Source organism: Thunnus maccoyii, chromosome 3 (assembly GCF_910596095.1).
Source record: "Thunnus maccoyii chromosome 3, fThuMac1.1, whole genome shotgun sequence".
Taxonomy (NCBI): Eukaryota; Metazoa; Chordata; class Actinopteri; order Scombriformes; family Scombridae; genus Thunnus; species Thunnus maccoyii.
Window position 1 is genome coordinate 6,725,749 of NC_056535.1, and position 14,219 is coordinate 6,739,967.

The 14,219-nt window shown below is 40.2% G+C and overlaps 1 protein-coding gene across 2 annotated transcripts in view; it reads left to right on the plus strand.

Moving 5' to 3' along the window:
- Positions 1-7,312: 7,312 nt before the first annotated feature.
- pdzrn3b (PDZ domain containing RING finger 3b) overlaps positions 7,313-14,219 on the plus strand; it is a 98,276-nt gene continuing 91,369 nt past the window's right edge. Inside the window, exons 1-2 of one of the 2 annotated variants that reach the window (XM_042406552.1) lie at positions 7,314-8,367; positions 13,928-14,014. In XM_042406552.1, the coding sequence (XP_042262486.1) occupies positions 7,654-8,367; positions 13,928-14,014 (801 nt within the window). In that variant the 5' untranslated portion in view covers positions 7,314-7,653. Of the gene's footprint in view, positions 8,368-13,927; positions 14,015-14,219 lie in introns of both variants that reach the window. The other variant, XM_042406553.1, reaches the window with a different exon arrangement.

A 14,219-nucleotide genomic window follows, 5' to 3' on the forward strand; every position in this document is an offset into this window, starting at 1 on the left:
TTGTATAATAAAAGCCTAGAAATGTTGGCAGTGCTCACTAACTATATACAGAGTTGTCTGTTTGCTGAAGATGCATTAAAACTGCATTCAGAGCTAATACAGAATAGCATCTGTATGCGTCCTATCCCATCAACTCCCACTGCTTTACAAAGGGGATGTACTGTCACATTCATCAGGAGTCGCCTGCATATGATGTGACACAAATGGAGGCATAGTGGCCTCTGAGCAGCTAGCCTAGAGACTTTGTGGTGAGCGAGGGGCATAAAAATGTGACTTCCTCTTCCTTTGTTTTGATTGAGTTGAAGTCTGGCTTCAATTTCTGCAGGAACTCATGAAACCCTTACCTGGCCAGCTATAAAGCAGCTGATAAGGATTCTACTCTCTTTTTTTTTCTTTATTTTATTTTATGCAAGATGAGTGATTAAAAAAAACAAACATATATAACACGGGACAGTACAAACGGGAGAAGCAAGAGAACTAGACAATAACCCAAACAAACAACAACATGAACAAATAAAGCAAATAAATAAATAAAATTTTGACTTAATACTAGATGCACGTGCATGCATGTGTGTGTGTGTAAGAATATAGAAGGGAGAGAGAGCAGAAGGGACAGAAGAGAAGAAGAAGAAAAAGGAGAAGAAGAAAAAGAAGAAGAAAGAAAAAGAAAGAAGAAAGCTACAGTGCTGTTGGGGGGCATCACTGGTTGAGTCCCAAATACGATGGGTCAGGACAGCTGGGCCAGGGAAGAATTTATGTCTAAGAATTTATGTCATTCTTATTTATGTCTAAGTTATTAAACTCCCCTTTCTCTCCTCCTTCCCCTTCCTGGTTTTTCTTGCTCTCTCCTTCCACTTTCAATTTTAACCCTTTAATCTGCTGTTTACTAGTTCAGGACATTTAGTACTACACAGGATCTGTTGTGTCTCTTTACTTTGATTATTAATTATTCTATCACAACTTTTCTTGGCTATACTTCTACTTTCAGTTTTTGTGGTTGGTATTGTTGTTCAGTTTAGTTCCCAAGAATGTAAGGAATCAAGTCGTGCTAGTATCATTCTCATGCTCATCAACTATGCATGAGCGGTTAGTAGGAGGGTGTAAGTGTGAACGATGCCTGTTGGATGACCTGTCAACACTGTTGTCACAGCTTGCTGGTTCATGGTTGCTGTTCTCATTATCAACAAGCTTTCAGCATAGCAGCTTTTATCTGCAGCTCCAGTTCCTGCTGTCGTTCTGCTTCAGGTGTTAGACTCAGGCAAGAACAGCTTCTCCAACGATGTAGATAATTTGCTGTATAGACAAGTCTGTTAAATCAAACAATGAAACAGATATGATACATCATCATGAGGCACATGCGGAACACGCATCTGTGTCTGCAGATCCATGATTGTAGTATGTATGGAACCGCATGCAAGTCCACAGCTGTCTGCAGAAGCGTAACGCAGAAAGTAAGAATTGGCTTTAAGGCTGATTGGGATTGGGCATTAGACAAAAGGCCACAGAGTCATTGTATCAAAAGAATTTATTCCTTTAGAAGCATATGTGCTCAGGTAATTGAATCCCATTAGAATATGAAATATCCTGTTTGCTGAACTGATATGGAATGTCCAAAGTGAAAAGCTGTCATCTCCTGGGGAGCATGAATGTGCTCAGCAAATTTCACTGTAGCCTTGCCATTCAAATTTCTTATGTTTTGTATTCTATGTGAAAAACATTTGACTGATGATGGCACTGAATTAGGATCAGTGGGTGACTACAAATGTTAGAGTTTACACTAAAGAGACTGTCCATATTCATCATAGATTCAGTCACTGGTTTCTAAGATGGTTAAGTAGAAATGTGGATCTGACTATGCCACTTAAGGGAAAAATGAAGATCAAGACCAAAATTCCATTAAAATAGGAAAACTGTCAAGATATGTTGCTGTGGAGCGAAGTGTTGAAAGGACCAAACAAACGTCTGACTGTCCGTAGCAAAATGTATTAAATGTGCTTTATATGGATGTGTAATCAAAACCTTTAAACTCTGTGTGGTTTATCTTTAAATGTCTTTCTTTTTTTTTCCTTTTTTTTTTTTAAATAAGCCACAGAGATAAGATGTGCCAAGTATACTTTGAATGTTATTTATGGAACCAGTGGGAACAGAGCTTCCAGAAAATCGGCAGTGCTTCACAGGCTTCAGAAAGGAACTTTTGATTGGAGATTCTCAAGTAGCCTCCTCCCCTCCTCCCCCCTGCAGAGGGACTCATCTGTTCCTAATATTACACACTTGTGCCCTGGAAAACTCTGTAACTAATGCATTATGCTAGTCCATCTGAAAAAATGCTGAAGGCTTTATACAAGATCTATAGCAGATCACACTCTGTATATAGTTTCAGGTAGAAAACACATGAACACATTGTCATTACCTGAGAGTTGTGATGCTGCATATGCCGCTAAATACTGCATTCATTTAACTCATATATGCACAGTTAGAACACACACACGCACACTGCTGTCTAAATTTATACTGTAGAATAACACCACCACTGTATAGCAATGTCGACTTACATTGTTAAAACAGGCTATAATGTAGGCTTAATTAAACTATTAGGTTTACAGTCCATTAAGAACATGCTCACTTCCAGATTGAAAAAAAGAGACAAACAACTTTGGAGACAAATTACGTAAGAACACGTGGTTTAAACCTGGATATTTTAGTCATAATGAGTGACCTGCTGCTTTGTAAAAGGGGTTATTTCTTTTACAGCTCTTACTCTCTCTCTCTGCTCCTTTTTTTAAAGGGCACTGTCGCTGTGCAACACTCAATGTGAAACTTCATTTATGAGGCTACATTAACCTTAGGTAACCACAGTCAACATTATTCTTTGATAATAGGAGCTCCACATTATCGAACGCAACCAGAATGTTTCTATACATGAAATACTTGTTAAGAAATGTTGCATATAACTTGCTGCATTTGATTCAGGGGAGTTGCTGCTGCTTTTTATTGTGTATTTTCACTTCCTGTGGTTTTTCTTTATTAAAAACAGTCTCTACTTGAAAAAGCCCTTTACTTATTCACATTACCAGGCAAAGTGTTGCAACACGCTGACCACATAACATCATTAAGATCCAACTGGGAACAAGCAAGTATGTACATAGCATGTAATAAAGAACATACATGTTCATTCATGCACAAACCAATAAAGAAAGGTGTAGAGGGCAGACTTTCTCACATGATTATTATAATAATAGCTGCAGCAGTAGTGACAACACCAATAAAACTTGTAATAATGATAATCATTATTTTTGCTTTGGCCCAGAAATGCAGTTAAGCCAAAAGAGGGCAAAGGCGCCGTGTCTGTATACTCTTTCTACACGTCTGTGCCATGAAGATTTAATTAGCTACTGTATGTGACTGCAGATTTAGGTCAGATTTTCTTCTCAGACTTTGACTTAGTTCATATAAAATGGGGATTTTCTCCACTTGTGCAGTTTTGCTTTTGGGTAAATCTGGGTTCCACTGACCCACATCCTGTTTCAAACCTCCCTGAGAGAATTCATAACAGTCTGCTGTGAAAAGTGAGCATAATATTTATTGACTTCCTCTCATGTTCGCATAGCAGTTTGTGATAACGATCTTTCTAGCAACAGCAAATATTTTGCTCATCACTATCTCTACTGTGGATGTGTTTTTTTTCTCTGCATTTGATTATCAATTGTGTTTAGCGAGGCGATATGCTTGTGTGGCTCAACAAGTTAACAATCAGTTGGAAGTGTCATACCTGTATACTATTAAGTGTGTCTTCAAACAACACCGCTGCTGACACCTGTGTTGTGCAATCATTACTAATCACACATTCACATGTTTATGCCTGTGAGGATGTTGTGACGGTTGAGCTGCTGTTCTCTGTCATAACACACCAACAGGGCCAGGGCCGTTGTTTGGTTCACACCATCTGTCAGTAGTGTGTTAGCAGAGGCCAGTGTAGCCTCACTGGTTCCACGTCACGAGCCCAACCTGCCCATAAGGTCACCCTGAGATCTTTCCAAACAGCCTTTAAAGTTACTCATTCACTCAAGGCGCTGGAGCCACAAAACTCCAATTCCCTTCGTGAAAGGCACAATAAGTCACTGATGTTTGTAAGAAAAACAAACCATACTATTGGCGTATAAATCATTTTGGGGCTAGACTCAGTTTTGACAATATTACTGACTCCCGAGGGAGTTGAAGGCGCATGGGAAACCACAGCGAAATGGATAGTGTATTCCTTTTGTAAGTACATCATGTTTCAGTGCAACATGAAAAGGCATCCCGAGGAGCAATAACTCATCTTTGCAGTTTCCCACATGGCCCTCATGTCTTTGACATATCTAAAGAAGAGTGGTGATGATTACTAAATGGCCCAGCTCCAAAGCCCTACAAAACACCCTCATCACACATGCTGAAACCTAGATCTCTCTGTTGCTTTACAACAAAGGCTTCAAGTAAGACGGTTCAACAATGAAATCCAGGACCACTCAGTCCATGTCACTCAGAGCATGCATTACATTGCACACTTTTTTTTTTTTTGTTGCTCAAAATAGTTGTTGCATCTATTAAGTGACAGATTATTAGTTTAAAATGAAAACAAAGCTTTTGCTCATTTAAAGAAATGTTTCAACATTTTGAAGAATATGCTATTCACTTTCTTTCCAAGAGTTAGATGGGAAAATTGATACCACTCTCATGTCTGTATGCTAAATATGAAGCTACAGCCAGCAGCCTATTAGCTTAGCTTAGCATAAAGCTAACAAAAAGTTAAATAAATTAAATTTGTTAATTAGTGAGCTTTAGAGGTTTCTGATAGGTGCTTTTTGTTACCTTTGGACAGAGTGAGACTTGTTGCAGTCTTAATGCTAACCTAAACTACTGGGCTGATGGCTGTAAATTCATATTCAGTGTACAGACATGAGTTTGGGATCAATCTCATCTAACTCTCAACAACAAATGAGTCTATTTCCCACAACGTTAAATCTGAATCAGCTGGTGTTGTAAAGTCAAGACACTAGAAGTTTGTATTCTTGCGTGGTCATTATCTTCAAATGCTATTTTGACCTGTAGGTCTGTTGGGAGCATGTAAGTCCAGTCTGTCCTGATCCTTCATTCACAGTTTAGTTTGAAGGAGTGGGATTAACTCTTATCTCAGCTGGGACGCTGTCTGTCTTTGGGCTGTACCCAACATGGACTCGTCTAAGCCCCCTCTGTTGCCACTTCACCCAGCTTCATGGAAAACATTCCTAAATAGGCCATTCCCATCCACATACAGATAGCGTATCTTTAACATACTGTAGCAAAGAAATCCAAAAGCTTCAGCCTCTCATACTGTACATTCCTGCTTCCTCTCACTCCAACACAGTCTATAAAAACATTGATATCTTAGTTATACTGTTTGCTTGTTTATTCTCACTCCATTTTGAGAGCAAACATTTTTGAGACTGAGGCAGACCAAACAACTGACTCTCATAGTAAACAGCCGTACACAGACAGGCAGGTTGTTTGCTCCTGGGCTGAAATAATAAATCACAGGCGGCAGGTTGGCCCTGAGGTCGAGAGGCTGAGCATAGCTGAAAGGTTGCCGGTTTGATTCCGCAACACAGAGTATTATCCTTCTAAAATACCCTGAACAAAAGTGCTGGAACCTGATTTGATAGCGACCTTAAGCTCTGAACTGTGAAATAATATATAGCTTTATTGTGCCATATACAGCTGATGTGCATCAGCATGAAAAAAATCCAATTACCTTGTGAAAACTGACTGAGGAAGCAGGTGTTAAAGTGAAACACCAGTTCACTCTTCAATTTTTCATCCATTCATTTTTCCACATCTGTTTAAACATTTCATGACACATCATGTAAAAAAGTTTATTAAAGATAACTTAAAAAAAAAAAAATCAAGCCATGACCTAAAGTGTACCTGCTAAGAGAAATATGTAATCATACAGTTAGTATGAAACAGGCTGTATATACAATACAAGGACCTTTGATGTGTTCTGCACAGGGAGTTTTTCTTCCACCTCATCTAAGACATCCCATAACATCAGTGTAGGATTACCCACAAGCTCAGACTCTCTCTGTCACACTTTGTCCATGAAGTCTTTGATAAGCCCTTGTTTTTAGTTCTGGATAATGTACATATGGAAAGGTTTTATTGAGCACGGCATTGCATAAAACTGGATTTCCGAAAGAGGAGGCAACCAGTAGGAATGGATATCTAATCATGGCAGGGTCAGATCCTACTCTGGCTGTGTGTTCTGCCTGAGCAGCAGATCCTATTCTTTTCCTTCACTGAGCACATCCAGTGAGCCCACTGAGTTTCATCTACAATTCAAATACATTTAGTTCCAGAAGACCTCCTGCATGGATTAAAAATGTATTCAAATCAACGTGTCATAGAGGTAAAACAGAGTAATAGCATGCCCTCTTTACATAAGGAGTGTTTTGAGAGGTGTGTTCAAACACGAATCCTATGGAGGTACCTCAAATATTCATTTTCATACCACACATTGTGATCCAGGTTGATTTTCCCAACTTTCACCTGATCTCCTCCTCACTCAAAGTGTGTTGAAACTTGAAAGTCTCGCTTGTGGTTGTGATGGTAGTGTCCTTCCAAAGTTGCTTGTTTTCACAAGTGTTGTGCATGCCTGAACGCTCACCCACCGTGTTGTAAATATCTAAGTGTCATGTCACCTCGGCTAACATTTATGTAGTGGAATTTGGCAGTTCATCATTTAGAAATATTCAGGTGGGGAATATACCTACAGCATAGGCCTACATGGTAGACAGCATTGTTGAACTGTATTCTTATCCCATCAAAATTCCAGACTATGTGTGAGAACAAAAATTATAGGTCAAGTTTAACCTCTCACATTAGTCTCAAAAAGCTTTACACTGCCTATAATTTGAACCAATTAATGACAACCATGGTTTGTTCAGTTATTACAAGTACACAGTTAAGCTACAAAATATCTCTTGCGTATAAAACTTTTAAATCTCGACAGCAAAAATTAGCCAAATTCTATTTTGTCCCAGTCTCAACATCTTATGCGCAGTTGTTAGAGTAGTTACGGTAGAAAGTTCCTCCACACTTTCGTCCCTAGAAATGTTGCCTTCACTGCCTGTCAGAATAGGTTCATTTACCGATTGAGGTCACGTGAACGGTGTGTGAGAAAGTTTGACATAGAGATAGTTTTGTGATAAACACACTGTATGTCGTGCCATCAAGAAAGACTTACATCTTGGCATGTTGTAAAATAGACTATCTTTATTTTTTCATTCCTCTATTTACCTTTTAGGTGTCATGAAAAGCCTTTAACAACAATATTTTTCATCTAGATTTTGTCTTTTTCATGTTGTAGCTCCACAACAAAGTTGGTTCTATTTGAAAAGTCACCGAAAGCAGTTCTGCTGTATTCCTATAAACTTTTCTAACTTTTCGAACTTTAAAGCTTACGAGGCGCACCTGAAGGCACCAAAAAGTCTCGGTCAATTAGTTGAGTTTAGACAGTGAGGAGAGCTTGTAGTCGGTCTGTGAGCGCTCCACCAATGACCAGCTAAAAACGCCCCACTGCTCCGACTCAGATCTGCGGGGGTGGGGAGTCCAGAAGTTTGGATTCGGACTTTGAAAACCATGGGATTCGAGCTGGACCGCTTTAAGGGGACCGTGGACCCGGATTTCAAATGCAACTTGTGTAATAAAGTCCTGGAGGACCCGCTGACGACTCCGTGCGGTCACGTCTTCTGCTCAGGCTGCGTGCTGCCCTGGGTCGTCCAGCAGAGCAGCTGCCCCGTCAAATGTCAGCGGATCTCCACCAAAGAGCTGAACCACGTCCTGCCTCTGAAAAACCTCATCCTGAAGCTGGAGATCAAATGTGACAACCACGCGAGGGGCTGCGATGCGGTGGTGAAGCTGCAGCATCTGGCCGAACACGCCGAGATGTGCGACTACTCCCCGGCGAAGTGCAGGAATAAAGGATGCAACGAGGTGCTCAACCTGGGGGACATGGATGCTCATATGCGTGAGACTTGCGAATACAGAGCTGTGGGGATATGCGAGAACGGCTGCGGGCTGATGCTCACCCATAAGGAGCAGAAATTAAACAGCCACTGCTGCCTGAGAGCCCTGAAGGCGCACAACAGCGCGCTGCACTGCAAAATCATCAGCCTGGACAGAGAGTTCAAGAAGCAGACTATTAAAGCCAACAAGAGGGAGAAGTCACTGCTGGCACAACTTTCCGCCGTGCACAGCGAGCTGCAGATGACAGCGCTGAAATATCAGAAGAAATTCACCGAGTACAGCGAGAGGATCGACTCTCTTACTAAGACCGTGGCTTTCTCCTGCAAGGTAACTTAAACAACAAAGTTTCTACTGTCAGAGAGCACAAGCAGCTTTTCTCTCTCTCATCCACAATGCTTTTTCTCCCTGTAACTGAGGGAAAACCTGTTTTATGTTAGATTAAAATGCACAACAGAGAGAAAACAGTAAAAAAAACTACACATATTCTCACACTTGTGTTTCAGAATGATCCCAAAATGTGAAGATTGAGTTTATTCTCATAGTGTAGACAGAGACAGTAACTAGCCTATATTTTCTTAAATATGTATCAGCAACATGCTGTATATTACTCATCTTTAGTGGCATCCTCCTGTACATATGCTTCTAGGTCAACTTTTATGGGCTCTAAAATATCTTTGCCAACATGTTTGCTTGTTTGCTTGAGCTGTGGGGACTCGGTGTCTCAGTTTTATGGGATCTTCATGTTGTTTGGGCAAGTATATTTTGACTTCTTCCCTGGTAAAAATAAAAGTCAAACTTTCTGTGTTTTCTCCCCCCTGATAATTCAAGAGTCTGAGGGGCCAGTTCTCCAGGGCTCAGAAGTTTGTTTCTTTGCTGTCCTCTGCTTTGAGACATGGATGTCAGCTGTGCCTCTGGCCAGCTGGCAGTCAATGGGGGAGGGCCAAATATTTACTGCAGTTCTGTACACAACAAGAGCCAGGTTCCAGTTATATTGCCTCCTGGCAGCATGCTTGTTTGAGGCTTTCTGTCATCTGATGTTCGCCCCTTTTCCTTAGACAATCATAACAAATCAGAATCACGGAAGCAGCAGAGTTACTGGCACTGAAGTTTTAATAGTGTGGTGAGCCTCAACAGTTCTTAAAGGAGTTCTGAAGGACTGCAAGGCTTTAAAAAAAAAAGAGCCATTGTTATGGGGATACTGCAAGCTGTGATGACGGTTGATGTTTTTTTCACTCCCACCTACAGTGTTACATGATGTAGTACAGTACCTGGTTAATGATGTATCTAAATCTGAGGGCTGGTGCAGGCCCCTATTGCCGAAAAAGTGCTGTTGTAAGGAATAAGTGTGTTTTATGGTTCAAATTTGAAAACCTAATGCCTCCTTTAATGACCAATTATCAACATCATAAAGGATGCAGAAGTTCATAAGTCAGTTAATGAACTGAATTAGTGCATGGTTTTTGCACTGCTGCTGTGATCAGCAGAGGGGAGCGGTCAGATTGTAATCAGGCTTAGTTATAAAATCTGTCCAAGAACAGGAGGAGGAGCTTTTGATTCACTACAATTTGCACAGAAGGTACACAAACTGCTGGCAGTGTTACGTAAAGAAATCTGGATGAATGGGAACTTGGATGCTGGACTTGTTTCATTTTACACCTCATAACTACTTGTGTTACTTCACTGAAGTTTCTTGCGCAGACACACAACTGCACGTCTTGTTTAAGTCACGTCTTTCAAAGACTTCACTTTTCTCTGAGTTTTCTTTTTCTTTTTCGGTTGGTGGTTTCATTTGTTCGTTATGGGCTCAGTTCCCAGCGATATGTGTTCCGGTAGACTGGTAAATTGCGCATCAAAAGCACCGATGCGGGGAAATGGTGAAATCGCTCATGCTGATATAAAGGAGCTTGCAGGGCCTGTAGCACAGCTGTTATCATAGTTCATTTGACAGCGGCTGCTCCTACCACTGAGGTAAACTGTAAGTTCAGTGCATTATTCCCAGTGTAACCCTAATAAAGTAATCAGAAGGAATAAATTCCCCTGTTCTGACACTCCTCGAACGTATAGGCCTATAAAACACACAGGAATTGTTCTGGAAATTGTCCCCGAAAGAGAAGGAGCAGCTCGGGAAGAGATGAAACGACGTTTTGCGAATGATGTGGTTAGTTGGAAAACTTTTTTTTTTTTTCTAGAAAGGCTCTTTCACTGGGTCCAGTCAAGCAGTGAACAGGATTGTTTGATGGGAGAGGCTCAATGCACACATGAAACAGAGCGTCAAAAGTGGGATTAGCTGTGGGAGGCGGGCGATTCGTAGGCTGCCACTGAAACTCTGCCGGAGCACAGCTTCCTTTTTGTGAAGTCAGTGATCAGTTGTTATCAGATTTCATGAAATTCATGGCCTGTAGACCTTTTTCATGGGGGACATTTTGACTTGTCATACCAGGAAAAGTCCAGGTAATCATATTTATGATGTTATCCCTTTGAAGCGTCCCAGTAGCCAGCATGTTCCTCTGAACCAGCATACACAATGTCAAGGCATTGGAACCGTCACACTCAAATTGACCTCTGCCATTATTGATATTATGTAATAACACAAAAGGTCTATAGCATTATTTGTTATGACATATATTTTCCTCAGATCATTGTCAAAGAGTGAATACAGGCCCATCATTCCATGTGACGTTTGACGGGTAACCTACTTTAGTCTGTTTTTGAGTCTTCGTCTCTCCTGGGCTTAGGCTTCCTGAGCCAGATGGAGGATTTTAATGTCATCTTTTAATATCCAGGCGGTGACTGTGAGGGAGATCAAGATGACCTGGACATGTGGAATAACTGACTGGAGTTTCCAATAATAGTCCTAACACTTTTTAAACTTCTTCAGTGAGCCAGCAAGGGCAATAAACACAGTGAAAAAAAAAGACAAAGCCAAAAAAAAAAAAAAGTGAGAGCTCAGATCTCCCTTTCACTGTCACACTTTCCGTTCAGCCTCAAATCTCTGTTTTGAACTGTGCTCCTCTGCTCTAACTGTGGCAGTGTTTGTGCTACTTGATGCGATAAAGGGCGTCTCTTCAAATCACAAGACATCAAACAGACTGAGCCTCCATTGAATTTGATCTGGGTAATCATGGGCTCAATCTGATTATGCTAATTGAGGTCTAATTTTAAAGCGTGAATCTATGAGATAATTTAGCAGAGTAATGTAGCCCATTAGTTATCTCCAATGCATGGGTGTCAATTGAATATGAGAGATCGCATTAATGAAAGGCATTAAGAAGTCACAGAAAGGATTTCCTGTTTCTTCTAGCTGATTTTATTTTAAAGTAATCCTTCAAACATAAGATATTGATTAAGCTGCTTCCTTTGTATATACTGTCTTTATATCTTTACTTCACCGCCACTCGCTTTACTTGACCGGCTCACAGAGTTTCTATCTCCTGATCACCAGCCAAAAGTTTAAGAATTAATATTTTTTTTGCTCTTGATTACAATACCAACACTATAATTAGACACACTATGTTAAGAGGCAGATGGAGGGGAAGCAGTTTGATGGAGGACAGGCTCGGAAAGTGTGACTGGTGCTGAGGTGAAGGCTCACCGTGAGTGTGCCAAGTCACCAGTAAGCAGTAGACGAAAGTTTCACTGCCAGTTTGCTTTCTTACCTCAGTAACAAAGTGCCCTGTGCTGCTTTTTCCGTAGTCACATTAAACGTTTGTTTACTTGACATTGCTCCCATGTGTTTCCCCCTAAATGATGTCAGTATGATCATGTTTTGCATTTTTGTCGGTAAGAACATTTTATTTTTATCACCTGGGCATGCCTGATGTTTTAGTAAATACACAACCTCCTGAAGAGAGACTCTTCATTTAGGGATTGGAGCTTTGCTAGAGTGTTCACAGATGTGCAAAAAAAAAAAAAAAAAAAACACTCCTTAATTACTCTGAGTTCATTTTAATGGTTCTTGCAAGACTAAATGTGAAAGCACCTTTAAAATCCATCCAATTTGTTTTGGGGCTTGAGGCAGATTCAGTGTAACTCAGTTGGATGAAACTGTCTTTAATGTGCTTGCTTTTTTGCTTTTCTTTGTCAAATACTCTGTCAACGGTTTTCACTTAATGCCCAACTGTCCTCTTGTTGACAGTAACGGCTGTAGTCACTATGATTTGAAAGCATGTGTTGCTAATGCTGCCGTGACATGGTGCAGGAGCGCACATTCCTGAATGGCCTGACATGCACATGATGGTCTTTTTAGCCTATACGGTGGTCAGGACACTGTACATACCGATAATATCTGCTTTATATTTAGTCCCTCTATGTCGCAGCATACTGGAGTGGCAGCTGAAATTATGTTACCTTGCAACTCCCCTCTAAGTCCCCTTTAAAAAAAAGAGATTAAGAGCTGACTCTGCTAGTTTCCCAGAGTTCTTCATGTCATGTTGCCACTGAGTAAGAGGTCCGCTGGTGTATTGATTTACATAGGACAACAGTTTGTGAGAGGGAAAGGCTCTTTGAACTGGTCACTTCTGGGCTTCAGGCTGGCTAAGACTCAGGGAATGGTGAAGATTATGTCTGAACAACTTTAAAAAATGATATAATTGTTTTTTTTTGTTGTTGTTTTCAGCAATATTGGGATTAAGATTTAATTAAGAATTATTTTTCATAAATTAAACTCCAGACATATATTTTTGTACGGTTTAAAACAAGATCATTTGTAGCAAGCATAAACACAAACTCACTTTGTTCTACAGTCATTTAATCTGTTACAATAATGCAATTTCTTGCTGTCACTGTTCCGCCAGAGTTTGTCAAACCAGTGAGTTGGAGAAAAGTAAAGTTTTAAGTAAACTTTCTCTTTTTCTATAGAAAAATTGAGCAATTTAGCCCACATTCATTAATACATTACATTAGTGGTTGATGTTGTAACATTCAGATATAATTGTGACATTCAACAATGGTGTTATTATTATTAATAACAGCTACATAGCTAGCCATTTATGATATTAATGACGAACTATAAGTAAGTCATGTCTTACAATGTCTTTTGACAACCTAATGAAACAGCTCACAGCTCTGCCCTGTAGCTGCTTAAGCTAACGTTAACGTAAGACTTAGAGTCTGACTGGAAGAGCTGCTTCACAGTCCTGCTTTAAGATGATAAGCTTAAAATAATGATGTGATATACTTATCAGTTTAACCAGCAGCAGCAGTCTGTCACAACTGACAGCTACTAGCTGTGACAGACTGCTAGCTACCTGCTACTGTAGCTACCTGTCTGGAATATGAGGTACCTTGAATGTTTATTGTGAGAAAAAGTCACTCTTCTTTTGAGTGGTGAGTGATGTTTTCCTTTGACAAAACCATCTTTAACCGAGCGTTAATAATACCAACATGCAGAGAGCATATTAACTACAGAATAGTCTCATTTTTTTGCTGTCTGACCAGTTCACCCAATTAACATCAGTTAGCTACAACTGAGTTGAATTTGCCAGTTGTCATTATAGCTGGCAAAATCGGCAGTCATCTACTAAAACTGTCACTTTCTACATCTTGATAATTGATTGAATTATAATTAAAATTCCAGAGATTTTCACATCATGATTTTGATATAAAATAAAATGAAGATGTGAAAAGAAAGCTGTTACAGTTTGACATCACCCCTTAATGTCTAGAGGAGTGTATAATTAATTTCTATTACCCCTACACCTTGTTTTTTAGTGTGTCAGTGCCCCTATTATCTGCTAATTTGGTCGAGTATTTATTGGTCATTTTTTTCTGTTCTGTTCCTCTTACCCAGTTCAATCATTCTGTCGACCTCCTGGACGTGAAAATGGATTATTATGAATAACTTCCTGCCATCTCTTTGTTCACGTGTCTCTCCTCTGTCTGTCTGTAGGAAGGCGAGACTAAAAGCGTGACGGTTGTCCTTCTTCGTGAGGGCGGATCTCTGGGTTTTAACATCATAGGAGGAAGGCCATGCGCGGTAGGTTGAAAGCAGAGCGTCTTGGAGGTTTCATCTCCCCACGGTGATCAGCCAAGTGTCATATGGCAACCCAGGAATGAATAGCACATACTTGAACCACCACAAGCTTTCTCTGTACTGACTGACACAGCTTAGACAGTCATGCATGTGTTTTCTAGTCTGTGGATAGATGGACCGCATCTATCAAGTTTTTATTGTGTTTATA